The sequence below is a fragment of the Leiobunum rupestre genome, chromosome 4 (assembly GCF_980474605.1).
Source record: "Leiobunum rupestre chromosome 4, qqLeiRupe1.1.hap1, whole genome shotgun sequence".
Taxonomy (NCBI): Eukaryota; Metazoa; Arthropoda; class Arachnida; order Opiliones; family Sclerosomatidae; genus Leiobunum; species Leiobunum rupestre.
Genome location: NC_143387.1, coordinates 50,897,123 through 50,923,197, shown reverse-complemented (window position 1 = coordinate 50,923,197; position 26,075 = coordinate 50,897,123). Strand labels below are relative to the sequence as shown.

At 37.5% G+C, this 26,075-nt stretch overlaps 4 protein-coding genes and 1 long non-coding RNA gene across 6 annotated transcripts; 2 read left to right on the top strand and 3 right to left on the bottom strand.

Moving 5' to 3' along the window:
- Positions 1-179: 179 nt before the first annotated feature.
- Positions 180-1,723, top strand: LOC149948156 (G protein-coupled receptor 83-like). Its single transcript, XM_090171027.1, has 3 exons — positions 180-620; positions 685-903; positions 1,007-1,723. Exons 1-3 carry the CDS (start codon positions 180-182, stop codon positions 1,721-1,723), a joined length of 1,377 nt encoding a protein of 458 aa, XP_090027153.1.
- An 860-nt stretch (positions 1,724-2,583) lies between these two features.
- LOC149948155 (uncharacterized) lies at positions 2,584-3,487 on the bottom strand. The gene is made up of 2 exons (XM_090172889.1): positions 2,882-3,487; positions 2,584-2,808 (listed from the first exon to the last, which is right to left on the bottom strand). The coding sequence occupies exons 1-2, from the start codon at positions 3,308-3,310 to the stop codon at positions 2,803-2,805; spliced, it is 435 nt and encodes a 144-aa protein (XP_090029015.1). The 5' UTR covers positions 3,311-3,487; the 3' UTR covers positions 2,584-2,802.
- A 4,473-nt stretch (positions 3,488-7,960) lies between these two features.
- On the bottom strand, positions 7,961-10,166 carry l(3)73Ah (polycomb group ring finger 3-like lethal (3) 73Ah). 2 transcript variants are annotated; one of them, XM_090171508.1, is made up of 7 exons: positions 9,977-10,097; positions 9,715-9,820; positions 9,496-9,648; positions 9,329-9,433; positions 8,976-9,211; positions 8,820-8,900; positions 7,961-8,518 (listed from the first exon to the last, which is right to left on the bottom strand). In XM_090171508.1, exons 2-7 carry the CDS (start codon positions 9,818-9,820, stop codon positions 8,474-8,476), a joined length of 726 nt encoding a protein of 241 aa, XP_090027634.1. In that variant the 5' UTR covers positions 9,977-10,097; the 3' UTR covers positions 7,961-8,473. The 2 variants fall into 2 exon arrangements, with proteins under 2 accessions (XP_090027634.1, XP_090027633.1); XM_090171507.1 differs by having other exon boundaries at positions 7,963-8,518; positions 9,353-9,433; positions 9,977-10,166.
- A 104-nt stretch (positions 10,167-10,270) lies between these two features.
- On the bottom strand, positions 10,271-12,534 carry Nop56 (Nop56 ribonucleoprotein). The gene is made up of 6 exons (XM_090173081.1): positions 12,386-12,534; positions 11,779-12,151; positions 11,329-11,715; positions 11,010-11,262; positions 10,799-10,947; positions 10,271-10,731 (listed from the first exon to the last, which is right to left on the bottom strand). Exons 1-6 carry the CDS (start codon positions 12,386-12,388, stop codon positions 10,385-10,387), a joined length of 1,512 nt encoding a protein of 503 aa, XP_090029207.1. The 5' UTR covers positions 12,389-12,534; the 3' UTR covers positions 10,271-10,384.
- A 12,636-nt stretch (positions 12,535-25,170) lies between these two features.
- Positions 25,171-25,762, top strand: LOC149948152 (uncharacterized). The gene is made up of 3 exons (XR_016480671.1): positions 25,171-25,302; positions 25,401-25,617; positions 25,686-25,762. It is a non-coding gene; the product is annotated as an uncharacterized LOC149948152 (long non-coding RNA).
- The last annotated feature ends 313 nt before the right edge of the window (positions 25,763-26,075 follow it).

Genomic DNA, 26,075 nt, shown 5'->3' with positions numbered 1-26,075 from the left:
CTAAGGGGAGGGACGACTTCCGAGACCTATCGGATCAAAGTTCGATCCCCACTCCTTTCACTCACTTCGAGGCTAAAATCCACTTTAGCAACAAGTAAAGGACCACTCGCTATCTTGCCGACACTTCGCGATCTTGAAATTTGATTGTACAAATGTCCGTCATAATTGAGTAACCGTCAATGGCCGCCGCTAATCCCGTTCGTAGTGTGTATCACCAGGGTGATTCCTGGTTGGATATTTTGGAGACCATTAAATCCTATCACCTAGTGGTTAACAACTCAAGCGGTCACGTAGTTAATAAAGGAGACGGAACCTTGCTGGGTAATTTAACCCGCGAACTGTCCGGGTTACTTGAATCTGAGAATCTTTGTGTCAGGGACATGTTTGTTATAACCTTCTACTCTCTAATCGTACTTGTGTCGGTCTTCGGAAATTCTTTAGTTTGTTACGTCGTTTTCCGATTTCGAAATACAAGAAATACAATGAATTCCTTCATCGCCAATCTCGCTTTGTCCGATCTCTTGATGACCACCTTGAATATACCGTTTAATCTGGCAAGACTCTTGCTAAGGGATTGGCCGTTCGGAAAGATCATGTGTGGAATGGTTCCATTTGTTCAGGTTAGAAAATCTGAACACTTTTATATGGAAATCACACGCAGTTGTGTTTCGTGCATCGTTTCAGGTTATGTCCGTTTACGTCTCAGCTTTCACTATGACCTGTATCGCCTTTCATAGATATAAAGTTATAGTGAACCCTATAGCTTCACGCTTGTCGAATTACGGTACTGTGTTCGTTTTTCTGATTGGAATTTGGGTTTTAGCCGCTCTACTTTCTCTTCCCCATGCCATTTTCAACGATTTGGTAGAAGTCTTTACTTTTAAGAAAATCATTCGTTGCCAGGTAAGATTCCGACACGTATTAGCCGCGAATGAACCTTGTTTTCAAATTTGATTTCCTATACTGATTCTTTATAATTTATAAACATTTTTGGTTTAATTTTTAGCCGAGATATCCGCCACCGGAAGTTTTGGTTCGACGATCCATTACACTCTTCACCTTCATATCTCAGTATGTCCTCCCATTACTGGCGACTGGAATAATTTACGGTAAGGTGGTCAACATGGTGTGGTACCGCCAGCCAGTAGGAGCCATGACCGTTATGCAAGTCGTAAGCAACGAGAAATCCAAAAGAAAAACTATTAAGATGTTAATTATAGTCGTCATCTGCTTTGCATTTTGTTGGCTTCCTCTAAACTTGTACCATGTTATCCACGAATTCGACCATTCACGACACAACACGGTCATTTTTTTCATTTGTCACTGGCTAGCCATGAGCAGCGTTTGCTATAATCCTTTTATCTACTCTTGTTTAAACTCCAACTTCCGATCGGCCATAGTTGGATTTTTCCATTGTAACAGCGGCGCAACCGGTTCCAGCGTTAACTGTTCCATTTCGTTATCAAGAAACCACACGAGTATACGATCCTATTATTCCAATGATTCCACCGCCCCATTTCGGCAAAACACCGCACCATCACCTTCAACTACTCACTTCAACAACGGCGCTTCGTTACCTCATGTAAAAGCAAGCACATCGTACAGCGTTAAGTCGCAAACAACTAGTTTCAAGTACAGGGACCCAAGAAACAGAAAATCTTCGAGAAACTATACGACAAGCGTAGTTCGAGTAAAAACCAAAGAGACTGAAACGTTCTTGTAGACTTTCAGACCATTTCTTTATAAATCTTATTGTTATGCAATCGACCATATTCCTATTTACGCCAAGCGGTGAAAAGGGGGAAGCTCATCGGGGGACAATGGAGTTTTTGTGCGGGCCTAATAGGTTCAGAAGGCTCTGACCGATTATTGAGTAGTCTGTGATCGTAGATTGTTAAAATGGCGGCGTAATTACACTCGACGTTTGTTTTGACAGTTTTTTCGACTGTTTCCATTACCAATTTTTGTCGTACGATAAAGATAAGTTATTAATTTTATTCTTTTATACTTGCACTTTACTTGGAATAAGATTCTAGGGTGAAATTCGATTACTATCGTTTTCGCCCCAAGGTATTTTCCTTAAGCCTAGGCAAATATTGCATGAACTATAGTCTATAGGGTTTTTTAAGCTTGGATTAATAATAGGACTACTATTATTATAAAACCCTTTTTGTCTTATTAAAAATTGCTAACTTAGTTTTTTTTAAACTTAACTATTTTTGGCTTAAGATCTTTTAATATTTAAGTCTAAGTTATTTTGCAATGTAGCAGAATTATAAAAGTATGCTGTGTGGTAGGATGTCATAGCGACACCAGGGACCAGTCCACAAAATCATTATTTCTTTCAGTTTCCAACTGATGAAGATGTTAGAATGAAATGGGCAGAAGCGTGATAATGTAGCCATACAACAACTGGTGTTTGCACAATACATATTTTATTAAAAAGCTAATGTGGTAGAGAGATATTTAAAAAATTGAGAAATCAGAATTTAAGTTTCGATTGTTTTTATATTTTCAAATATTGTGATACTATGTACAAAATGAAGCAAAATAAAATATTTAGTTTTTTAAATGTATATTTACTTTAATAATAACTTTACAGAGGTGCACTATTACAATGAAAAATTCCTCCATAGGAGTTATCTTGTTGGACCACTTTTAACATTCGCTATCTCATCAAGCACTTCTTTAGTTTTACCCTCCTGGACAATATACGAAACGGAGGCTGCCTCGGGCAACAAAAATTGGTAGAAAGCACAAAATTGTTCATCGGATGGAAATCCAGTATACAATTTAATTGTTTTATCTCTGCATAGAAATTTATTTTAATTTTTTAAGTCAATTTCCCCTTTTTGCCTCAGTTTGAAAAACAAATTGGTACTTTAAGTTGCCAGTGATATAGTACTATAGTCCCAATACTACTTAATGGCATATTGGGAATCAATAATTGGTTCTTCAGCTTGTGGGATGGGATTTTCCAAGTCCTTGATAGAAATGTTTCCTGATCATCACTACTGCCTGTTAGTAAAATAGACTTATCGATCATGCTAGTATACACATAAGAATGTTCTTTCAATGCTTTGCTGTAGCGTTCGGCTGCCAGAGAATAAGCGTGGTCTGAATGTTGCTCAGTTTCAGTATTTTCAGTTGACCAGGGAAATATCGGTAGTGTAGCATAGTGTTTCAGAATGGGTATCTTTCCAACACCAAATGATCTCAAACACGAGTTTTCTTCAAAATGTATCAAACAAACTATTTCGTAGTTCTTGATATCATTAGACTGTTTTTTAACAGCTTTTGCCCATTTCATCCTAACATCATCATCACTTAGAAACTGAAATAAATTTAATAATTTTGTTACACAGCATACTTTAACTATTCAGCAAAATATCTTAAGATTTAAATATTTCAAAGATCTTAAGCCCAAAACAGCTTAGTTTTGAATAAAACGAAAAGGGTTTTATAGTGGCTTTAATTCTATTTCATGCATTATATGCCAAGGCTTAGGGGAAATATCTCGGCGGAAAAAACGATAGAAATCAAATTTTACTCTAGAATTTTTTCCAAGTGAAGTGCAAGTATAAAAGAATAAAATAAATAACTTATCTTTATCGTACGACAAACATTCGTAATGGAAGCAGTCGAAGAAACTGTCAAAACAAATGCCGAGTGTAATTACGCCGCCATTTTAACAATCTACGATCAGAGACTACTCAATAATCGGTCAGAGCCCTCTGAACCTATTAGGCCCGCACAAAAACTCCATTGTCCCCCGATGAGCTTCCCCCTTTTCACCGCTTGGCGTAAATAGGAATATGGTCGATTCATTACAAGGGCCCAAACCAATATAACCATTTATACACTCGCCTTATATTATTGCACTCGAATATTATGGCTGCTAAAAGCTAACTAAAAGATCTTGGCTTTTCAGAACCAGAAATAGGCGTAAACTAATGGAAGGTGTGGTTTCTCAAATGATGCGCGTCAATAAGGAGGTCTAGTATGTTTGTTAAACGAGGCCCGTCAAAGGAAAGAGAGTTGATTATTATTTGTGGAAACGAGCTCTGTCTGAAAATAAATTTACGGATGAATGCGCTCCCATTTGGTACATTTTACCATTGTCTGTATAAGTTGTTTCGCCACCAATTTCTATTTCATTGTTCCCAACAATCATTCAAAGTTTTAACATGAAAATATTGAGCCACCGACGTTCGAAATATAATTAAGTTTTCCATTTCACTGCTCTCGAGTGCTCTAGGACGTCCGACAAACAATTTAAGTTCCATTTTCGTGCTCGGATCTGCTCGGATCAATTTTCGCGTGTTACAACGCGATCGGTTCACTTCACAGGAACAAATTTTCTCGGTTTTAGTTTTCAGCTCGTTAGAATCTTCGAAACATGTACCATTTCTTTCTCAATAGGGATGCCATGAGATCAATGACGTAAAGGCAGATTCGGAACGAATCTCGAGCAGTCAAAACGGAAAACGCTATATAAGTGAAATATTTGAGATACCATACTTTAAATATTATTAAAATCGCATTACTTCGGGTTTCGGCAATATATGCCGTCATGCTGGCGATACAAAGCTAAACCAAGATTATTTAACTATAGTTTAATAATCTTGGCTAAAACTTAAGCCTTATTTTCATGTTAGCTAGTAGGGGGCAGAAAACCTCAAAAACTGCAAGCTTCCGCTACTTGCCAGCTTAATTTATTATTTAAAGGGCAACGCAACTGGATATGCAGGGGGTAAATTATCATATAGATAAAAAGAACGACTGCGCATGCGCTATCTGCCATAGCCTTTCCCTCTGTAAAAAAGCAGAACCATATGTGCCGCGTTTATTTCGTATAAAAGCGCCTCTCGCGGTTCTTATGCGATAGCCAAATCCATGCATTCTTCTATAGAGTAGTAGCACTCCGTAGCTTTGGCCATGGCCGCCATTTTGGTCGCAAATTCTTTATCTATAGGAAAGAGCATGGGTGGCGTACTAAGACGTCACAGTGCCATTACTCTATAGTCGCGAAAGTGCCAAAGTGGCCGAGGAAAGTGAAGTTTTCGAGCTTACCGACAAATCGGATCCTTTACACAAAAAAAACCTAGGGCAATTATTCCAAATAAATATAATAAAACCAAGATAAATATTATGTCGAGATATAATGATTGGGACAGCGGATATACACTCTTTTTCGCGGTATTTTACTGGGCACGTCCATGTTTGGTTTTCCCCCTTTCAGCCCCATCCTCCATTACAAATACCCATGGAAGAAGAAAGCTAAGGAATATTTCTATTCCTTAGCTTTCTTCTTCCATGGCCCAATACACTCTTTTTCGCGCGTTTATTTTACCCCTCTTTTTATGTGCATCCCGCTCGTCGGCCATTGCCTCTGCCCTCAGCGGGGAGTCTAGCATCCACTTCTTGGCTATCCCATGGAAGAAGAAAGCTAAGGAATAGAAATGAGGCGCGCGATTCACACCCCATGCGAGAACTCCGCCACCCCCAAGGTTCGTCGAGAAAAATGCGCCACCCCCCGGTGGGAGAATTAAAGGGTGAAAAAAGGGGGTATTGTGGTAAGCTATTTGTGACGTAGCATAGAAAAAGAACTGTTTGGCGCCCTCTTTCTATAGAGTAGTATCACCTCGTAGCTTTGGCCATGGCCGCCATTTTAGGCGCGTTTTTTTCTCTATAGGAAAAAGCATGGGTGACGTTGCGTTATGTAGCACTGACACTACTCTATAGGTAAAATATAGATTTTCAAAATTACGGGGATACTGCTGATTGCGTTATAATTAACCAAATATTCAAAATTTTTACTTAAAATTGTTTACTTTATGGATTTCATTTCTAAAGATCACAATTATTATAAAATCAGTAATATAAAAAAATTTACCTTCCCATTTTATAAACTTTATAGCTAACTTAAATTTAAAATCATCAGTTGTGGCTAAGAGAAATTAACGAGCGCAACCGCAACGGCCAAAAATATTTTAGTTATCTAGATGGCCGCATCATGGTGCGATGAAGCTAGTTTGCTGTCACTTGTCAATTTTACCTCGATGCGATCCCCATATTTTCAACCCACCCCATTCACCCGTTTGTGGGAGTTGGCATCAAACCGTGGGTAGGACTTCGATACTCAATATAGAGTAGTAGCACTTCGTAGCTTTGGCCATGGCCGCCATTTTGGTCGCAAATTTTTTATCTATAGGAAAGAGCATGGGTGACGTACTAGGACGTCACAGTGCCATTACTCTATAGGGCCAAGTGTGTGACGAGGGACTGACCACTATCCGTAATCGGTGTACAAGACCGTAGCTTTGACTGTACTAAAGTGATTACGTAATCGATTACAGATTTGGCACTACCAAAGGCTGTACTCGCTGTACAGAATTTGAGGACGTGGTTAGCCCCTCGGTGTGTGAGGCCTTCCTAGGTGAGGCTAGCGGCAGAGAAATACCACGTCAAAGGGCTAAATGTTTCAACCTCCATAATTGAAAATATTCAATTGGCAAATAAAACATTGTTAAATCTTAAATATGAACGTCAAACTCTCGGAAACTAACTCAGTTCTTTTCTCCATAATAAATAAATTAAGCTTAGCTTAAAATCCTGGGTTCGTTGGCGGTGAGTAAAGAAAATCGAAAAATTACACCAAAGAGAATAATGTTTTCGCGCGGTATAAAATCCTCCTTGGAAAACCAACTTACGACTTGTCAGTGGCGTAGCCAGAAATTCGTCAAGGGGGTCTAAGTACATGAATGTTAAGAGGGGGTCGAGAAAGGGGTCGAAATTTAGTACAGTCAAAGGTAGGCCCAAGGGGGGGTCTGGACCCGGAAACCCTCCCTTGTCTACGCCACTGCGACTTGTTCCAAATCAAGCATCTTCCTACATGGCCACTTGCGTTGCCCTTTAAAGGGCCACAGAATCATTTGAATTTCGGAAATAGCTAGGCTTGAAAATTTCCAAAATTTTATTGATTGTATCACGGGGATGAAAAACCAGATAGTTTTCGTTAAGCAGTATTTAAATTTACTTCCCCTTTTTGATAAATTTTCATTTTGAATATTTAACTGGGCTACGTTAGCAGCAGTCAACGAAAAAAAACCCGATGGATTTGATATTTTCCACCAATGAGCTTTTTCGTCATAATGACGTCGTAAGTTGCTGAACGCTTTTATTCAGTCATCGGTGTTTTTTAAAATGGCGTAGCATTAATAGTAGTTTTACGTCAGTAACGACGTCAGTCATCGGAAAAACCGACTCTTCCAGCCGATGACTTCGGTGAGTAACCGATGACTATCGTGACGTCAAAACCGGAAACGCGACAAAACGTACAGTAGGAAACCGATGTCACCTATTAGTAATCGGTGAGTCCGATGAGCTCTGCTGAACGTACCCCTGAATTGATTTTTACTAGCTCTCTACTTTGACCCACGTTTAAAAAAACAGGGTAATTAAACTTTTGGAAAGTTACGTTATACCAGTGTCCCACAAATTCCACAATAAGTCACACTTTCTTCATAGACTAAGAAAGGTGTATTCTTAGTCTATGCTTTCTTACCCTCACCTGGGTAAAGAAGGTTGATTTTATGTTGATTTGTCAAAAGGGACCTTCATATGGCATAAAAGCTTATGAAAAAAAATAAAAACCATTTTAGTTTACATGGAACCAACGTGAGAAGTTTCTTAAACTGCTGGATTCTTGTCTCTACATTACAGGGTTTTTTCATGGCCCTTGGTTTGTTTACTGATAGTTGAATAGGGGCAAAACGTGTTAAAAAATATTGCTATAATAAATGAAATAAACTGCCATGATTTGAAATTTACGTTTTGTTAGTGTAACATAAAATACATATACTTTAATGTATTTTTTAATTTGGTTTAAAAAATGACAAGAACATAACTGATGACTTTTCACTTTAGGGTAAAAAGAGGAAAAATAAAGAAATTGTATCACAACATCTTTTAAAGCTTATGTATACGGGACCCTTATTACAAGAACGTATCATTAATACTACCAAACAAGTAACTTTTGTCTTTTGATATAACATATAAAATCAAATAAAGGAAGAGTTGGATTAGTTAACTATCCATAAGGGTAACTCATAAAAACACAATTTCAAGGGATTCAATTTCTCTTCAATTGTAAATTATAGGAAAAAATATAATACAAATTATTTTATGATCCAAAAAAAATTTATAAAAATAAAAATTTAAAGGAAAATTACAGGGTCCACGCATATAACATAGCCACTGTAACAAAATGTCTATTGTCTGAGAAAAATGTTTTAAACCTTCTATCTTTCTTTGATATATATATATACAGTTTTTATGTACATTAAATACCATATCACTGATAACTAGACTTCACAGACCAGATGCGAAGAATTGTAAAACCAATGGCATGAACCGCATGAATATATACAAGGCCAAGTTTATATAAAAAAATCAATCGAAACAACTGAGGTCACAAGTCAATACGGGGCCTATAAAACAGCCTTAATGGTGGATCCTATAAAGCAAACACTTTTCTTATTAACTTTCCCATTCTTTGTCAGAAATAAAAGTTCATACAGGAACAAACTATAATTTGGGGTTTTCCAGCCCATTTTATAGCAATAGAACTTTAATTATACTAAGCCTGTATGAACAACAAACCTCAGGTCTGTGCTTAGAGGTTTCACGACCCTGGGCAAAACTGTGTGTAGTGACCCTCCGGTATATACATCCCTATGTTAAAATTTTAGCAGTCACCCAGCTTGCCCCCCCTTCCCCCTAAGCACGGCCCTGACAAACATGACCATTACGCTTACCTTGAACCTCCACCTTGTAACACACACAAATTTTAACGTGTGATCTTTACCTAGTATTTCTTCGTTGCAAAGAATATCAACCTTCAAAAATACAAAACAAGCAAAAATACTAGTCAATATATTGCAGACATAAAATTAAATTCAAATGTATACTACCTCTTTATATTTATCAAGATTATTATACAGTTTCTTAGCAATGAATTTCTTGAGATGAGTAATGGTTGCTTGGGCTGAACAGCGAATAAATTTTCTTCTCATAGGTTTCAAAGTTCCATTATTTTGGGATTCAAGTAATATGTTGACTTGTTCATCAAGTCTATGATAATTCGCATCTTCTTCTTTAGATGATGATGCTTGGGCAGAATTACCGTGTTCTTTTTCCCCATTAGAAGCTGAAAAACCATATTATTCATATCTGTAGCATATATGGTAATATACAGTGAATAAAATAAAAATAAAACGAAAAAGAAAAGAAAAATCACAAGAGGTTAATATTCTTTTTTAAGCACCTCTCTGCATTTTGCCATGTTCACCTTGTATAGTCATTCCCAAAGCATTTTTAGGATAGGGCAATCCTTTTTTCTTGTAGAACTCTTTTTCCCTTTTAATTTCGTCTGAAATAAAATGATACAGTAAATTCCAAACCTCTAAATATGTGAAAAGATTAAAAACTTACTCGTCTGCAAACTTGGTACTAATTTAAAAACAATATCCTGCATTGTGCGATCGTAACTGATGTACTGCAGTGGATGGCTTTGGTGAATGACAATATCGCACAATGGACAAGTGTTATTTTCTTCCAAATGTTTAACAAGGCAAGATTTACAAACTTCATGAAGAAAATTGTCAATTAGAATCAATATACACACACATTATCACACTGCAAAATCCTTACATGTGTGGAGACATTCAGTGACTGTCGTTGCATCGATTAAATAGCCTCGACAAATTTTACAAGTGATATGGGGATTGAGAGCTTTGAGCCGTATCCGCCTTTCCATCTGAGATTTTAAAACATTTAATTACCCTAAAAGTATTACTTATTTTACTAAAATAAAGTAAAAGTAGTTTAGTAAAATTTAAAGCCTTGAAAATTTATATTAAGCCTTAGTCATAAAGCAGAATTTTAAGCTAAGGCTTGACTGCCGAATACAAACCTCACGGATTACGGCCCTCTTGATGATTAATTTTAAGTATTTACAAACTTTTAATTGAAGGAAAGAAAAACATTCAAACAAAACAACTCTGGTGATTAATGCATAAACCGCGTTAGAAAACAGACGCTATTCGCATGAATATACAAAATACAATGCATTTCCAAGCTCCTTTACGCCATTTTTTTTCTTTAGAACTTTCGATTATGTCGACATCTACTGGAATATGTCGAAACCATAACCCGCTTTAATCAATAAGGATTGCTTTAATGTAAGACAATCTATAGAAAACTAGAATTAACTCTAAATCTTTATTGATAGAATTAGTATTTTAGAGTTAACAATTTGAAATAAAAATCAAATTAATAGAACTTTCAATTACAAATTTATTTCTTAAAAAATACTAAAGATTTAATCATCATCTTGTTTTGATTTCTTTTTCTTCTTTTTCTTGTGTTTTTTGGCCGCGGGTTCCTCTTTATCATTCTCCTCCAAATCACCATTGGTATTATTGTGTTCCTGAGTTGTGTCATTTTCCTGACTAACGTCAGCATCTTCATCTTCCACGTCTTTCCTCTTCCGTTTCTTTTCCTTCTTCTTCTGTTTCTTCAGTGCCTTCAACTGCAAAGCATTAACCTCTTCGAGAGCATCTTTCATAACATCCAAGTTTTTGGGAGGTTTTTCTCCTGTCTCGTAAAACTTAAGACGATCTTCAACTTGAGTTTTTAATTTTTGGCCAAAAATATCCGATGGAAATTCTAGAGTAAACAGTACCCTAACATAAATCTTTGCAATTATGATAATAAAAAAATAAGCAGATCTCACCAGTAAAACAATCAATTCGTGAAGCAATCGAACACTTATTGGCCAAATATCGCGAAATTCTACCCTTATTTTTAGCAGCTGCTCTTCCAATGAATGTAGAATGGAAAATCAACCCATATTTAGGGGTATTGCCCCTGGTTTTCAAAGCCCTATATAGAGAAAAATATTAATAAAATTGCCTTTTTATTTTTACAGAAGTGTAACACAATACCTAAATAAAGCTTTTTCAGCTCCAAGTATTTGTACTGTCGAAGCTGGGTATTTTGCTAGATTTGTTAGTGATCCAGCATGTGAAATTAATCTCGCTCCAACAGTTTCACCAATCAACGCGGCTAAATTAGGTGCTATGTTATGCATTCGAGATTTCAAGTATTCCATCAGTTGTAGCCTATATTCAGCCAAAGATACAACTCTTGTGGCAAAAGTTTCTATGTTTATCAAATCAATTGGAGATATGTCCATACCTAAAAATTTTCCCCCCAAAAAACAATTAATATGAGAAGTTTTACAGAATTAAAAAAAAGTCTTACCCATGGATGATCTAGCTGCGTCTACAACAGCCTGAGCTTTAGCCTCATCGCCAATAATTTCTTCAAGGGCAGGTAGTTTCTCATCAGTCAAATCTTTGCGATCTTTAATAAAAACAGCTAGCTTTGCATATTTATGATTGTCTGAGACTATTTTGACCAATTCAGGGAAATGATAAGAGTACCATTCTCTGATACGCATGGAAAATGTGTTTATATCTTTGTCTAATTGGTCCAGTAAACTGATACTCTGGATGATCATATTGTCAGTTCTGTTGACATTAAATTTTACTTTCCCTCGTGAATAACTATGGCCAAGACCTAACTGAGCTTTAGCTGTTGAATTTGGAGTTAGTCCTTTAACCATACTACCAAAATGTAGTCTAATGCCTGAAACAAAAGTAAAATTATATCACCATTTCAGCACTGCGCAAAATAACTTTAATAACTTACCCCGAATAATTTCAGGAACAACGCCAGTATGCTGACATGAGGTTCCTAATGCTTCTTGAATAGAAGCACCAATCTTCGGGTCAGCAATGCCTAGAGTAACTTTCTCCTTTTTTGTGGATTTGGGCAAGTTTGTATCAAGAAACAATTGTAAATCGTCATGAAGAATGCCTTCAGATATACTATTAATGTTATCCAGCGCATTAGCTGCATTTTTGAAAGGCATAAATGCAACGAGTTGAATAACAGATTTAAAGCTGTTTAGATTAAGGATGCTTTTTTCAACTTCGGCTTGAAGCATGGCAACTTCTTCAAATTCTTTGACCCTGAACAATGCATACCCCGAAGCATGCTCAAAGAGCACCACCAGCAAAGCCTTAGAAAAATAATTAAAATAGTTTTCAAAGACAGTTTGGTGGCTATGCAATAGCTGTAGATCGTAAATTTTTAAGGCGAGATCATGGATAAGGGCCACCATGGAATAATTAATGTGTATACATTAATTAGTCCATGGGGTCACTCATTTGAGTCGTATCACAGTTTACATACATATTTGTAAGCCGCTAAGCCTTGGCCTTTAAATACAAAATTAAAAAAAATTATATCTTACCATGTTTCCTAAGTAATTTCTATTTGAAATAGAACGTTAGATTATACTTTTTTGTTTTAAGAATAAATGATATAATATTCCACTTCTTCTATTCCAATTAATTCATGTAGATCGTACGTAGATCTCGCACACGTGCAGCCGCTCATGCAATTTTTTTTTGGAAAAGAGAATAATAATATGGTGTCACAGTCATGCTCAACCAAAGACTATATAATCTATGTAAGAATTTATATAGTCCTTGGGCTCAACCAAAAGCATTAGACACCAAGCAGCGTTGCCAGATGTAAAATGGAAATAATGGTATACTAAAAAATTATTGAATTCTTGCCCAAATTATTTCACTAAGTCTATGTAGGCATGATGTAGGCTGGTTTCGAGAATTTGGCGATTTTTAAAAAATAAAAGTTAGTTTTAGAGATCAAACCATCAAAAATGGCCGTGGTCGACGTCTAGATTTAATCAGGAAACTATAGAGGTATACACTTGGAATGTCTAAAGTTCCATTGGGACGGTGATACGAAAGCGCGTCGAGAAAAAGGCGGGGCTTAACTACGTCAAGCGTATGACGTAACACGACATTTCAAACTCATTGGCTCGCGGTTTGACGTGAAAAGAACGCGTCGTCATGGTAACAAATAGGCGTAGTCACTCTATCGCCTCTCATTGGCTGAATGGTCCCTGACGAACATGCGACAGGCCCAGCCATAGACCTAGGTACCTATGAGATTTCTATGCTCCAAACCATTGAGTTGGGAATAAATAGAGGTACAATAAAAATCTGATAGTCGCGGGACAAAAATTTAGCTTCAAATCTGAAACGTTATAACTCGACGATGTTGCCATCTATCTCTAGCGATGGGAATCTTAAAAGCAGAAATCAAAATCCACATATATCATTCTAATTTGATTATTTCGTTACGCGGATTTTACTTTCAGGTGACGTTGTTTCGCTTGAAATTGACGCAAAACGGAGAATTAGGCTTAGCAAACTAAACGCGTCTCGAAGTTACAGTGATTAATTAGACAAAGTAAATTCAAGAATGTATTTATTTATACCTAGGGAGAATGTCTATGTCGAGATGGTTTTTAGCCTTTCTCTCAATCCACCCGTTGGTCCCCCCAGTACGCTCTTCCACTTAAAATAAAACGAATAGTCCCGGTATTTAATTGGCTGCTTAAAATTTACGTCACCTAACGCGATGGTAATCAAACGCCGGTGACGTTTTGTCTTTCCCCCCGTGCGAGACGGGGGAAAGGCGTTCAACGTGCCCAGCGATTTTCGCAACATAATCATTCTTCCTAAATATAAATAAATACATTCTTGGTAAATTATTGTAAAAAATTATTTTTATTAAGTAATTCTAATTGTTTAATAAGCTATTGTTATGGTTTAATTAACACTATATTGGGTTGAAAAGTTTTAGTTAAAGGTTGTGTTAATACCGGTAGAAACAAAAATGTTCAATGCATAAGCAGAAATACATGAACCGAAATTATCAGCGTCCTATTCCTCTAACACGGGAGGCAAGTTCCCCGTTTTCCCCCACCTTAGTGGCCGGATGTCATCTTCCCCTTCTCGAAAAGAGAACCTCCTCACTCCCGCGGCGAAGGTTTGAATACGCTACCTGGCGACGGCCGAGCGAAACTTTCTCGAAAAACAAATAAATAAATAAAAGCTGTGACTATTAGAAGAAACGTTCAAGGAGAGAATAGCTCAAACAAATATCATCGTGATCAGTTTCTATTAATTTATGAAGCCCAGTTAACGACTTATAAAAACTAGACTAACTTGACTACGTTAAGAATTACACACAATAAATATTTGTATTATTTTGTTAAAATAATTGTACTTGTTTTATTTGAAATATAACACTAAATAGAAACGTAAAGGTAGCCTTACTCGTAAACGAAATCATCATTTTTATTTCTTATTTCTACTAGTTATTTTCTCGTAGTTTATTTCAGTTTCTTTTTCTTCCGTAGACTTCTGTTTCTTTGGTCTTCCCACATTCTGTGCTACTGCAATCCTAAATATTTTTATCTGGGTTTCATATATCTTAAGTAGCTCCATTAAGTAATTTGTATATTTTCTTATTCTAATAAAACTAAGTATTTCTCTGTTCATTCATACATGAATGATATGGTAAGATTAGCTAAAAAGGTTTTTAATTCATCTACTTTTTCCATTGTGGACAGCTGCTCCAGCTACCTTGGAGTAGAGTAGTCAACTTCTCTACTCCAAGCAGCTACCGCCTTCCACAGTTCCACTAGCCTATATCAAAAACAAAACACGGCTAAGCCTAGGTTTGCAGACCACGTTTCTCACGATTTTCTTCGATGAAATAATTTATCTTAGCCTCACTAGATGGCGGTCTAGTTACCCGTGGTGCATTCGAAATTTTCCCTGTAGTCGCGGGAGGCGGAAAATTAACAAGGCCTCGCTATTTAACCCTCCCCTATCGCACGGGGAAATTGCCTCCCAATGAAAAGGAGGTCGTTGATAATTTCGGTTCATGTATTTCTGGCATAAGTAAGTGTATAATAAGAAATAGAAATAAGGAATAGAAGTGTTATGTTTTGATGTTATATAATGAATGATTACTCAGTTATAACTAAAATATTACTTATTTATTTAGGAAATTATGAAAGGTCTAAAAGTTACATGCTTACTGGCTTATGCCCAATGGGGGGATTCCTTCCTAATATCTTGGGATTTCCTAGCTAGTCCAGGGTGCCCCCCATAGAAATCTCATAGGTAACTAGAATGCTGCCGCCTACGGCCGAGCTTGACGCCAGTTCGCCTTGAACCTTCAGCCAATGAGAGGTCGTAGAGTGGTTCCGCCAAGGAGGATAATAATCCTCCTTGGTTCCGTTACTATAGCGGGAGATAGGTGACATCATTCTCTCCGGTGACATTAAATTCTTGGCAGAACCGCTCTTTGAGCTCTGATTGGCTGAGATCTGGCGTCATCTGCCACGGCGTTTGGGCCATTTGCCAGTTACACGGCAGCATTCTAGTTACCTATGAGATTTCTATGGTGCCCCCTAGCACAACATATGCTTCAATACCTTCCCTTTAAAGAATGAATGAATTTACATCATGAGTTGAAAGACTTTTAGGTATTATACATTTTTCAGATTTATCTAAAATTTATTTGCATAAAACATAATCAGAAATACATGAACCGAAATTATCAGCGAACAAATTTTTCTCGGGCGGCAATTTCCCCGTGTGACAGGGGAGGGTTAAATAGGGAGGCCTTGTTAATTTTCCGCCTCCCGCGACTACAGAGAAAATTTCGAATGCACCACGGGTAACTAGACCGCCATCTAGTGAGGCTAAGAGAAATTATTTCATCGAAGAAAATCGTGAGCAACGTGGTCTGCAAACCTACGCTTAGCCGTGTTTTGTTGGGCGAAACTCTGAGGGAAACTCGAAAGAGGGAATTGAGAGTGACTCTTTCCCTCTCCCTCTCGTTTTTACGGTTCACTCTGCAGAGTGAGTTTTCCCCCTCTTTTGGAACTCTTCTCGGCTTCCCTCCCGTGAAAGAGGGACACTCTCGAAACTCTCAACATTTGCATCTTATTGTTAATCCAGCGCGCCTATGATGGCGGGAAATTCGAATTTCTATCTTTAATGGGCGCGAAATTCGAATTTTTATTTATTTTTCTGCCTTTAAACAAGGCAAAAATCCAAATGGCCGAACTTCACCAAAAATATAGTAATAGAATTTCATTATGAGGCATGGTTTCAAACTAATTATACAATAATAAAATAGAAATTACTTAGATTAGTGAACATTAATTTAAACCTCACTGGAGGCGGTTTCGACGTGGATATTAATTTTTTAAATATATTTAGTGAATTTTTATTTCTATATTGAGAGGAATTAGAATTTATAATTATTTTTCCGCTTTAAACATATCAAAGATTTGGATTATTGAGTTAATATGCAATTGAATACAGCAGTGGCTTAGCCAATGGGGGAGGTGGAATGCAACCCCTGATCGTGTGCAAAGCAGTTCCATAACTTGCTATTAAACCAAATTAATCAAAGCTGGATTGCAAAATTTCATATTAAAAAGCGTATTTCGAACTTGGTCGCCGTTATTTTCATTATGATTATTTTAAAATAAGTAATATAAACAACGTTTAAACTTATACACTACATAAAAACTGCTGAGTGAATACCGCTCTTCTATTTTCGACTTTCCGCAGCATTGGAGGTTTTGTTTTTACTAATTGGGTAACCAGACTCGCTGCTCTACTAATTCCCCCTTCATATTATTTTACGAAATATATGCTTATTGTTTATGAAATTAGGAGTCACTCGTAGAAAGGAATATATTTAAACTAGCTTTAATACCCGACTTCGCCCGGGGTCTTAAGCTTATTGAATTAGTTCTGATTTGTACGTAAGAAAGGTAAACACTTCCTATTGCTTTAATCTTAAGTTTCTAACCGAACTTTTTCGACACTAATACTCTCTTCAAGCTGTGACTTGGACTCGCAACTTACTGTCCTTAGTGAATAATATTCATTGAGAATTTAACCCTAATATCGGAGAGTACGTCCTGAAATCGCGAGGGACTTTGGCTTTGTTTTGAAGCCAGATATTTAGGGTCAGGTGGAAGTCTCACGTGTTTAAGACACTAGGGGGCTCGGTGCTGATAAAATATCTTTATTACGCAATAACTATGAAAATCAGTTCCTTTGTAAATCAAATTTTCATACTTATTGTAATTATGTTACTTATGATATAACGTAAGCTTATTTCAACTCTATTGACCAATACATTTTATGGTGACCTTTCTCCAAAATGAGAATGGTCCTGAAAAGGACCGTTTTTTTGTGTGTACTCCACACCACACCACACCTCACCACACCTCATCTGCCGACACCGTTCACCTATAAAGGTAAGACAAATCTTAATACGATTTATGCCATCTAATTTACCATCACTTACAGCAATTCATTCTACATTGCCCCACTCCTTCAATATAAGGAGGTATCCCACGTTCTTCATAGAAATACGATTTCTACGGTAGCGTGTAATGGAACCCGCTACCGAGAAAGTTCGTTCAACGTCGGCGCTGGCCGCAGGAATACTCAGTACCCTCTTAGCCAGCTCGGACAAAAGAGGGTACTTTTTCCTATATGTCTTCCAAAAAAATAGAATATCGCACTCTTCAGGCTGCGACGGCTCCTCCAAATAATTAGCGATTTCGCTCTTGTAGGACCGCTGCTGAATACGGCCTGGCTGTTCGGAAGTCCGGGCCGCTCGAACCCTAGACCACAGTCCACCTGATGGGTTAGGCTGTTGCTCCCGTTCTTCTTCACCCTCCTCGGGCATTAAACGGGCGGCAAACTCCGTCAGATGTCGAATTGCCTCTTTCTCCTCAAGTGAGAAAAAAATGCCTAAAGAAGAACCATCGTCCATGGCATTCGATACTGTAAAATTTCATAATTCAATTAACTTCTGGGAGTGGAACACAAATATGACTTTTTAATTATCTTACAAGGAAATAACGCAGTTTTCCCTCGAGGGTCTAACAAGGCCGCTACTACGTATTGGGCATCAACAACTTCCTCGAAGAAGCGAGTTTTCAACCGGCAGAGCAGTTCCTCGCGAAAATCATTGAAGTAGGGCGCATTCGCCCCCGATATCTGTCGAAAACCTCCAGAAGCGTCCCTATTACCAGATGAGCAACGGGCTCCCGCTTCTGGAAATTGTCGGTGGCGATTTTAATTGGCTTTAACAGACTCATTAGCTCTTTCATCTGGAAGAGATGGTCTGCACTTGGCAAATTTTCTGTGAAAGCTCCTGCCTCAATAAAGGTGCTCTTCAAAGCCGCCAGCATTCCATCCTACAGGGAAAAAAAGCAAAGGAAAAAAAATAAAAACCATCCAGGGCTGTCACCACCATTGATTTGAAAATGGTGCTTACTTGCACGAGTCGTTCCATGGCCATATAGATGGAATTCCATCGGGTGATAACGATGCCTTTGACTTCGAGGCCCCCTGGAGACCTCCTCCGAAATACTTCGCTCCATTTGGGGGAGCGATGAAAAAACGTCACCCACTCGTTCACTCTCTTTACCATTACTTCCACTCTTACAATGGTTTTGAGGGAATTGTTTACGACCAACTGCAATGAGTGGCAAATGCACCGTACCCGGATCCACGTATCGTGCAACATCGCAAAAATTGGCAGGTTCTCTGGCTCATGGGATAACGTTGGCGACGCGGGTGAAGTCACCGGAATCAGAATTTGATTCAACGTATCCCATCCTATAAAAAAAGGTAAAACGTATAAAGTCTCTTTGGTTAGCGAGTCGGAAATTAAACTTGCCGTCGCGTCGTCCAAAACGTTACTGTCGTCGTCGTCGGAAATTGACGATTCCAAATCGCTGATTTCGAGCGATTTGAGCCAAACTCCCAGGGCTCCGAAACGACGTCCAACAAATTCACCGCTTTGCTGATGTTGGACGCGTTGTCCGCGCAAACGCAGGTGATCTGAAAATAAGGAAAATCTAATTAAATTATACCGACATCACTAAAATAGTAATAGAATATCTTACGGAAGACGGCGATAGGCCATATTCGGCTAAAATAGCTTTAATTTTGGCCAATATCGCAGCGCCAGTGTGCGCTTCTGGAAAATGCGCAAACGCCAGCAAAAGGTTTTGAAAATTGAAGTTCTCGTCAATAAATTGAACTCTAACTCCAATTACCGATTGCTGGCGTCGGCTGGACCAGATATCCAGGGTCAGGTGCAGATTTCCGGGGGCCACCTTGCTTAGAATGGTCTGAAAAAAATACAAAAAATAAGTATTTTACAACTGAAAAAAAAAAGAGTCGATGATTATTCAATTATTATATATCAAAAAGGTATCTACCTTGATTTTCGGCTTCAGTTCATTTTCAACAATTCTAACCAACTCCCCGACTACGCACCTCCGGCTAAAGACGTGCAAGTCAGGGTTGGCAAATTGTAAAACTTTTCTGAAGCCCTTACCATCCACAGCGCTGAAGGGCAACCCGTCAACAGCGATCATATTCACCAGAAGTCTCTTGAAAACATCCTGCGAGGCCTTCTTTGCAGCAGGATCTATTTTTTTTTGGTCGACGTTGTCGATACATCCCCCAAAAGATTAATCTTATAGGGGTCCTCGGCCGACTCATTCTCCAAATATATTTGGTGTGTTTCCTTAAAAAATGATGGATTTCAAAAAAAAATATTAAAAACAAGAGCGAATTTAAAGGCGAAGTACTTACAAGGTGCCGTTCTAGGTTCGAGGCGCACGAAAATTTACCAATTATTTCTCTGCTGCATATGTTGCAGCAGCCAACAACGGAAACAGACGGCTTTGGAAAGCTACCAACGTATGAAAAATACATTTTTACTCTTTTTCCACCGTACTTCCCTTCCGGCTGAAACTTTTTGACCATTTCTGGATCTTGGAGCAGTATCCGAGGCTCCTGCCCCCCCCCCCCTGGCGCTGGCCACTTACGACCCTTCCCCTTTGCAGTGGAGATCGGCGTCGAAGACGCTGTAATACTTCCACTGAAAGCATTACTATTCAAAGACCTATAATTAAGTCGTTTAAAAATTTAATCTATAATTAAACCTTTAGCGTCCGTTTCTAGAAAGATAAAGCTAAAAAGATTCAAATATATGGCAATTTCTCTAGGAAGGAAATTTAGAGATTAATCATTAACGGAATTCATATGTCATTATTATTATTAATAATAATATTTTTCTCGTTAAAAAGGAAAAAAAATAATAAAACTGTCTAAGAGAAAGGAAACTTTTTTTTGGAAAACCTTGCGAAGAGGAAACAATTAACAGAATAAATTGGAAATATTTACATTTTACTTGTCTCCGAAATTTTAGATTAGAAAAACTAAGCGGAACGTAAACAAAACTTAATAAAATCTAAGAAACGCCGAAAAAAACTAAGAGAAACTAAAGAAAAAATTAGATAAAACTATAGAAAACGGCGTAAAAATATTTGTGAAGGCCCGAGAATCGACAAGAAACTGTTGCCCATTTCTGGTAACGTTGCCCTTTTATACCAAGATCTGGGCTCTCCACCACCTTCGATGCCGCCGGATTGTCTACAGGCCCAATATTTGACCCGCCCGCTGAAGGTCGAGAACTACGAGGTGTAGTTGGTCAAGCTACAAAGGCGACAAAAAGGAGGCCCTGCCTTCTGCACTTCTCTTTCAATGACCTGATACAATCATATATACGCTTCGCTTACTAGACAGGCGTGTTCCTAGGAAAAACCTGTTAACACCTCTGTAGCACTGTAAAAGCTGGGGTATTATTTGGACGCGCGGCTAGAGGCGCCACTAGTAACACAGCTCAAGCTAGGGGATATTTTGGGCTAAGCGTTATATAGTCTTTGGATACAATAAAGTGATGATCTTGGCGCCTACGCGTCTCAACTTTGGGAAAACACGCGCTAATCGGTGCTTTGCGGAAAGAAAATGGGAAAAACCTACACAGTTATTTAAATCGAACTATTTCGGGAGCTGTTAGCTACTTCTTAATCGAATCCTACGGCAGTCCGTTCAGTTCGAATTGATAATTTATAATATTAATAATAATTTGAATAATCAGCCCATCGATAATTCGTATTAATTTCATATACAGAACTCGGTAGAACAATAAGTCGACAAAGTTAGCTGATGCCACCGTCACACTAACGCCTAAAACTAGTGTTGAATGTGATTGGTCAAAACTGACATTCAATTTAACTTAATATTTGATTTATGGTCTACACTGTTTTAAATGGCCCCGGCCATTTCTCCTCAAAAAAAATGAATTTACCTTGTTCTAGGAAAAGAAAAGAACTATTGAATTTGGTGGGACTACACCAAGAATGTATTTTAAAAGTAAAGCTTCAAAATTTTAAAAATCGAGGCCCAAAATTCTAAAATTAACATCTCAAAGTAATGGATAAACAATTGCTAGAGAGAGAGAGAGAGAGAGTGAGAGACTAAAATATACATTTTTGTGGTCATTGCCTCTACGGCACGCAAATTTGCGAACCTTGAAGTAAAACTATATTTTGTCCATTTAAAAAGAAAAACATTTTGTTTTGCTATAACTTATATTTTTAATATTATATATCTTAATATTATGAATTGTTAGACACGTGAAATATATAATTTCATGCGTTTCTTCAAACATTTTTTCTGAAGGATTTGGCTATAATAGAGCCACAGTGGCCTAACCAGACTTACGGTTGCCCAGGGCGGTATAAAAATTTGCGCCTACTCCCATGTAGCATTCAATTAGAATATTAATATTTGACATAAATAAATCTGAGGTCATTAAAATTTCTAATGAATTTATTAATAACCCTTAAACACTTACATAGGAATGAAATAAATTATAAATAAATAAAGATAAATCGAAATACTCATCGATATTCTCCATTTTTATTGAAATACTTGATAAACCTTAATATTAATTTAATTATTATAAATTTTAAAATTTTGTTCCATGGTTATTTTAACTATTAATTTAATTAATTAGTTATACGAACAGCTTTTAATAGATAAAAAATATTTATTTAAAAATTATTTATTTAAAAATTATTTATTTTTTTAATTAAAAAATACGTGTAAAATTAGATTTATTTCGATAAACTAGGATTATGGAGAAAACAACGACTGGTTGTTTCCTCCCAATTTTACCCAACTGCCCGCCAATCAGTCGCGGGGAGCCGTAGACGAAAATACGTCAGCTAGGCTATTACCCAAAACATCTTGCGACTTGTAAGGCCGTTTAAGCAGTGGTTGGGTTATACTGCGTAGGAGGGTGGTGGCAGACCCTTCAAGCCACGCGAGCTAACCGTCAGCTCCCATCACTTTTATTACCGTTAACCTTAGCAAGTTTTTATCTTAAAAGCACCTGCGTACCTCTTATAACGAGATAAAGCGCGAGTAAAACCCGGGCAAGTGTTCTCCAGACTTTCAGGCACCTTAATCAGAGGGCCACTTTTGTGTCAAAGCGAGAGAGGGAAGGAGCCCCAACCCCTTTTAGGTTGAGATTTGCTGATGAAATCCAGTCACCAAGGCACCTCATTGTGTATATTAACAAAACTTTGGGATTTTTTTCATGAACAGTTGAAAGCTGTATATTTTTGGGATTTGGAAGACTGGATGCGACGGGTTTTCTCCGAACCGTGTGTTACGAATTTATAGAAGGCATGATCCTCGTGACGTATTTTCGTCCCCGGCGCCTCGCGACATATTGGCGGCTGTTCAGTTAAATTGGAAGGATTCAAATCCTCCCTTCCACTTTTACACCAGGCCAAAGAATATACACCCCTTGAGACTGTTTAGCTTATAAATATATATTTTGAGCAGACGAATTTCACGAAGAAAATTATTTTTAAAAAAATGACCAATCACTGGTATTCGTAGAAATTGGAAATATGGCTGACAACTTTTTATAGCTTTGGAGGCTAGGGACAAATACTTTGCACTAGATAGAGCTACACTTTCCATTCCTGGGGTGTATATTCTTTGACCAGGCCTACAGATTGAAGCACCATATTCTCTAATTAAAGATAAATAATTTACTTGAAATGGCAGATTTTATGATCGCGAAAAATCTTAAATATTATGAAACAATTCGGAACAAACAAGTCGCTTCTCTAGGTATTTGTTTTCTCCATAATCCTAGTTTATCGAAATAAATCCAATTTTACACGTATTTTTTAACTATTAATAGCTGTTCGTATAACTAATTCATTAAATTAAATTAATATTAAGGTTTATAAAGCTCATATAAACAAATTAGTTAAAACCATATCGAACAACATCTATATAATTAAGAAAAATCGTGTTAACTTAACTAAAAATGTTGGTAAACAATTGCGCTATGCGTTGATTCATTCTGGTATATTTTTTGCATTATATTATAAATATTGTTGTTGCGAAAGCGTATTACAAATAAAGCGCTTTCCGTTAAAATCTATTTAAACTTAAATATAAATTTAAACTTCTTGCAATTTTTATTTTGTACCTTAAATAATGGATGGCTTAACTCTAAAAAAATATAACTACCTGTTTTCGCGCCAAAAAATAACCAGTGTACATTCTATTTCATAGCATTATATTATTGTATTCCAAGCTTTTAAAGGTATTCATAAAATCACTTCTCAAGCAATTTTACTTCAATGGGATGCCGCGTGCCAAAGGATGGCTGTAAGGGGGATCTACCTGGGGCGTAAGAAGGGGTGGGGGGGGGGGGGGAGCTTTCGACGGTTCTCAGAGTCCTGCATTGGGCAGATCTAATTGAGCCCGCTAACCAGAGATTAAGGTCTCCTTCAAATTTTAAACTTTGATATTTTTCGTGTAATTAAATGCAGTTTTCTTATTCTAATTCCAACGCATTATTTAACCTACTAACACCAATCACCAATTACCATCACCTAACTTCAAGACCATTTCCTTCATCTCAAGACCGCATCACCTAGCTCAAAGACAATTAGCTCTCCCACAATTATAAATATAAATTTATAAATATTATTATAAATCGATCATCGATTCACCCATCATCAAATGAATTTTTGTGTTTCTTATTTTTAATAATTGTTTCTTTTTTTACGTTACCTTTGACATTAGCTTATATTAACGTTTTTGACCACGCGGAATGAGCCAAGTGGCATTGTTTATATTTTGGTGGTCGGGGTTTGCTTTTTGTGAATTGCGGACGTAGTCACGACAGTGGCGTAGCCAGGGGGGAGCACAGATGGTACGTGCCCCTTCCGAAACTTATAGTTGTATGTACCAATTTTTTATTTCTTATTTTTTCTTTGCCTATTTTAGCAAAATATAATTACCAACATATAACGGCGACAAATATTACCAAATGTCCCGAAATAGTCATCGCTTTATTGTATCAGGTCATTGAAAGAGAAGTGCAGAAAGCAGGGCCTCCTTTTTGTCGCCTTTGTAGCTTGACCAACTACACCTCGTAGTTCTCGACCTTCAGCGGGCGGGTCAAATATTGGGCCTGTAGACAATCCGGCGGCATCGAAGGTGGTGGAGAGCCCAGATCTTGGTATAAAAGGGCAACGTTACCAGAAATGGGCAACAGTTTCTTGTCGATTCTCGGGCCTTCACAAATATTTTTACGCCGTTTTCTATAGTTTTATCTAATTTTTTCTTTAGTTTCTCTTAGTTTTTTTCGGCGTTTCTTAGATTTTTAGTTAATAAAGCTAACGTGGTACAATCTAATCGCCTAGAAGATAATGGCAGAATTATTTTCTTTATTTATGGAGTATCATAAATTCAGAATTAAAGGTAGTAATTAGCAAATTTATTAACGTTAGAAAGTAGTTTTTAAAAGTTATTGTTCTCGGACATATTTTAGCTTCGGAGGAGCGAGAGAAGGAGCTACTTTCCAAAATTAGGGTTCTTGAGGATGAAATTAAATCATTGAAACAAGCTAAATGTAATAATATCTGATCGTCATGAAATTATAAGCGTTTAATTTAATACTAATTCCGGCAGATGGAGAGAAGGAACCGCTTTTGAATTCCGCTAAAGAAAAAGACGCGCCGGAAATGAATGTAGTCACCCCAGCGACAGCCAAGAATCTCGGAGAGTCCTCCCACTCCCCAATTAAGTATTGGGTTGGGGAGTCGGCTCGTCAGTAGCTCATTGTGGATTTGGGGGACCCCCAAATATGAAACTGCCTTTAATCGTATCTTATTTTTGATATTAATGAACTTGTTTGTAATTTTTATCGTTTGTTTATACATAAAGTTGCCCACCGAAAGATGAGAAACGGTCCCCAACTCCGTCCTTCAAATACAAGGAACGCGCTCCTAGAACTAAAAAGGAAAAGGCAGCTCTCCCGGGGCAATCTTGCGACAAGTGCGAGAAGGTAAAACTTATTTTCAAATTTTAATCTTACACTGTTTCAGGTACAAATTTACAATTTAACCAATGACCGTATTACCCGAATATTGTTTTCTTCCGCAGTATTATGAAGATTTACCTGTCAACGAGAGGCGCCCAGCGTTAGACAATAAATCCAAACACCGGGCTTGCCACGCCCCACCCGCTAAAACTCCGGAGAAGTATTGGGATCTCCGTGGCTTGGATAGTCCCAGCCCTCCGGCAATCAGTGTCGGTCCCCTCGTTTCGAGAAGGAGACGACCTCTCCAAATGAGACGGCTGAACCTAGAGGAAGACAAACGTATGATGGAAGCGAAAGTGAAGCGCTTGAAAAGATTTGTTTTAATCTATAACACTTACTCTTTAAAGGCTCCCCGGAAAAGAGATGCAAGGTGGAAGAACTTTTCGGCGGTGGACCAGGTGTTTCAAAATAATTAAATTTGTAATATAATTTGAACTTAAATCGAATAAATTGCTTTATTTAAAAATCGTTTTTCATGTTTGAATGTTTATCATTATTCGTTCAGTGTCATTCTTACGCTACTTATGATATATCCGTCTACATTTCTTGAGACGTTATTATTTAAAAACACTTGTAAATAAATAGTTGGAAGTTACGTAACTTGAACGATCTATTTCGGGTCAGCCAGTTCAAAATTAATTCAAGAGGGGAACACTACAGCCTACAGGCCACCGCACTGTATACAAAACCCTTGTAACAGGACGACCCCACTACGAAATATATTACACAACCAAAAC

Bases quoted from the DNA above. Each gene is read 5' to 3' on its own strand.
- LOC149948156 (XM_090171027.1), top strand. From the start codon at position 180: ATGGCCGCCGCTAATCCCGTTCGTAGTGTGTATCACCAGGGTGATTCC. The intron at 621-684 runs GTTAGAAAATCT...GCATCGTTTCAG, and splicing joins GAATGGTTCCATTTGTTCAG to GTTATGTCCGTTTACGTCTC. The intron at 904-1,006 runs GTAAGATTCCGA...TTTAATTTTTAG, and splicing joins AGAAAATCATTCGTTGCCAG to CCGAGATATCCGCCACCGGA.
- LOC149948155 (XM_090172889.1), bottom strand. From the start codon at position 3,310: ATGAAATGGGCAAAAGCTGTTAAAAAACAGTCTAATGATATCAAGAAC.
- Nop56 (XM_090173081.1), bottom strand. The intron at 11,263-11,328 runs GTAAGACTTTTT...GAAAATTTTTAG, and splicing joins CGCAGCTAGATCATCCATGG to GTATGGACATATCTCCAATT. The intron at 10,948-11,009 runs GTATTGTGTTAC...TTCTCTATATAG, and splicing joins GCTGAAAAAGCTTTATTTAG to GGCTTTGAAAACCAGGGGCA.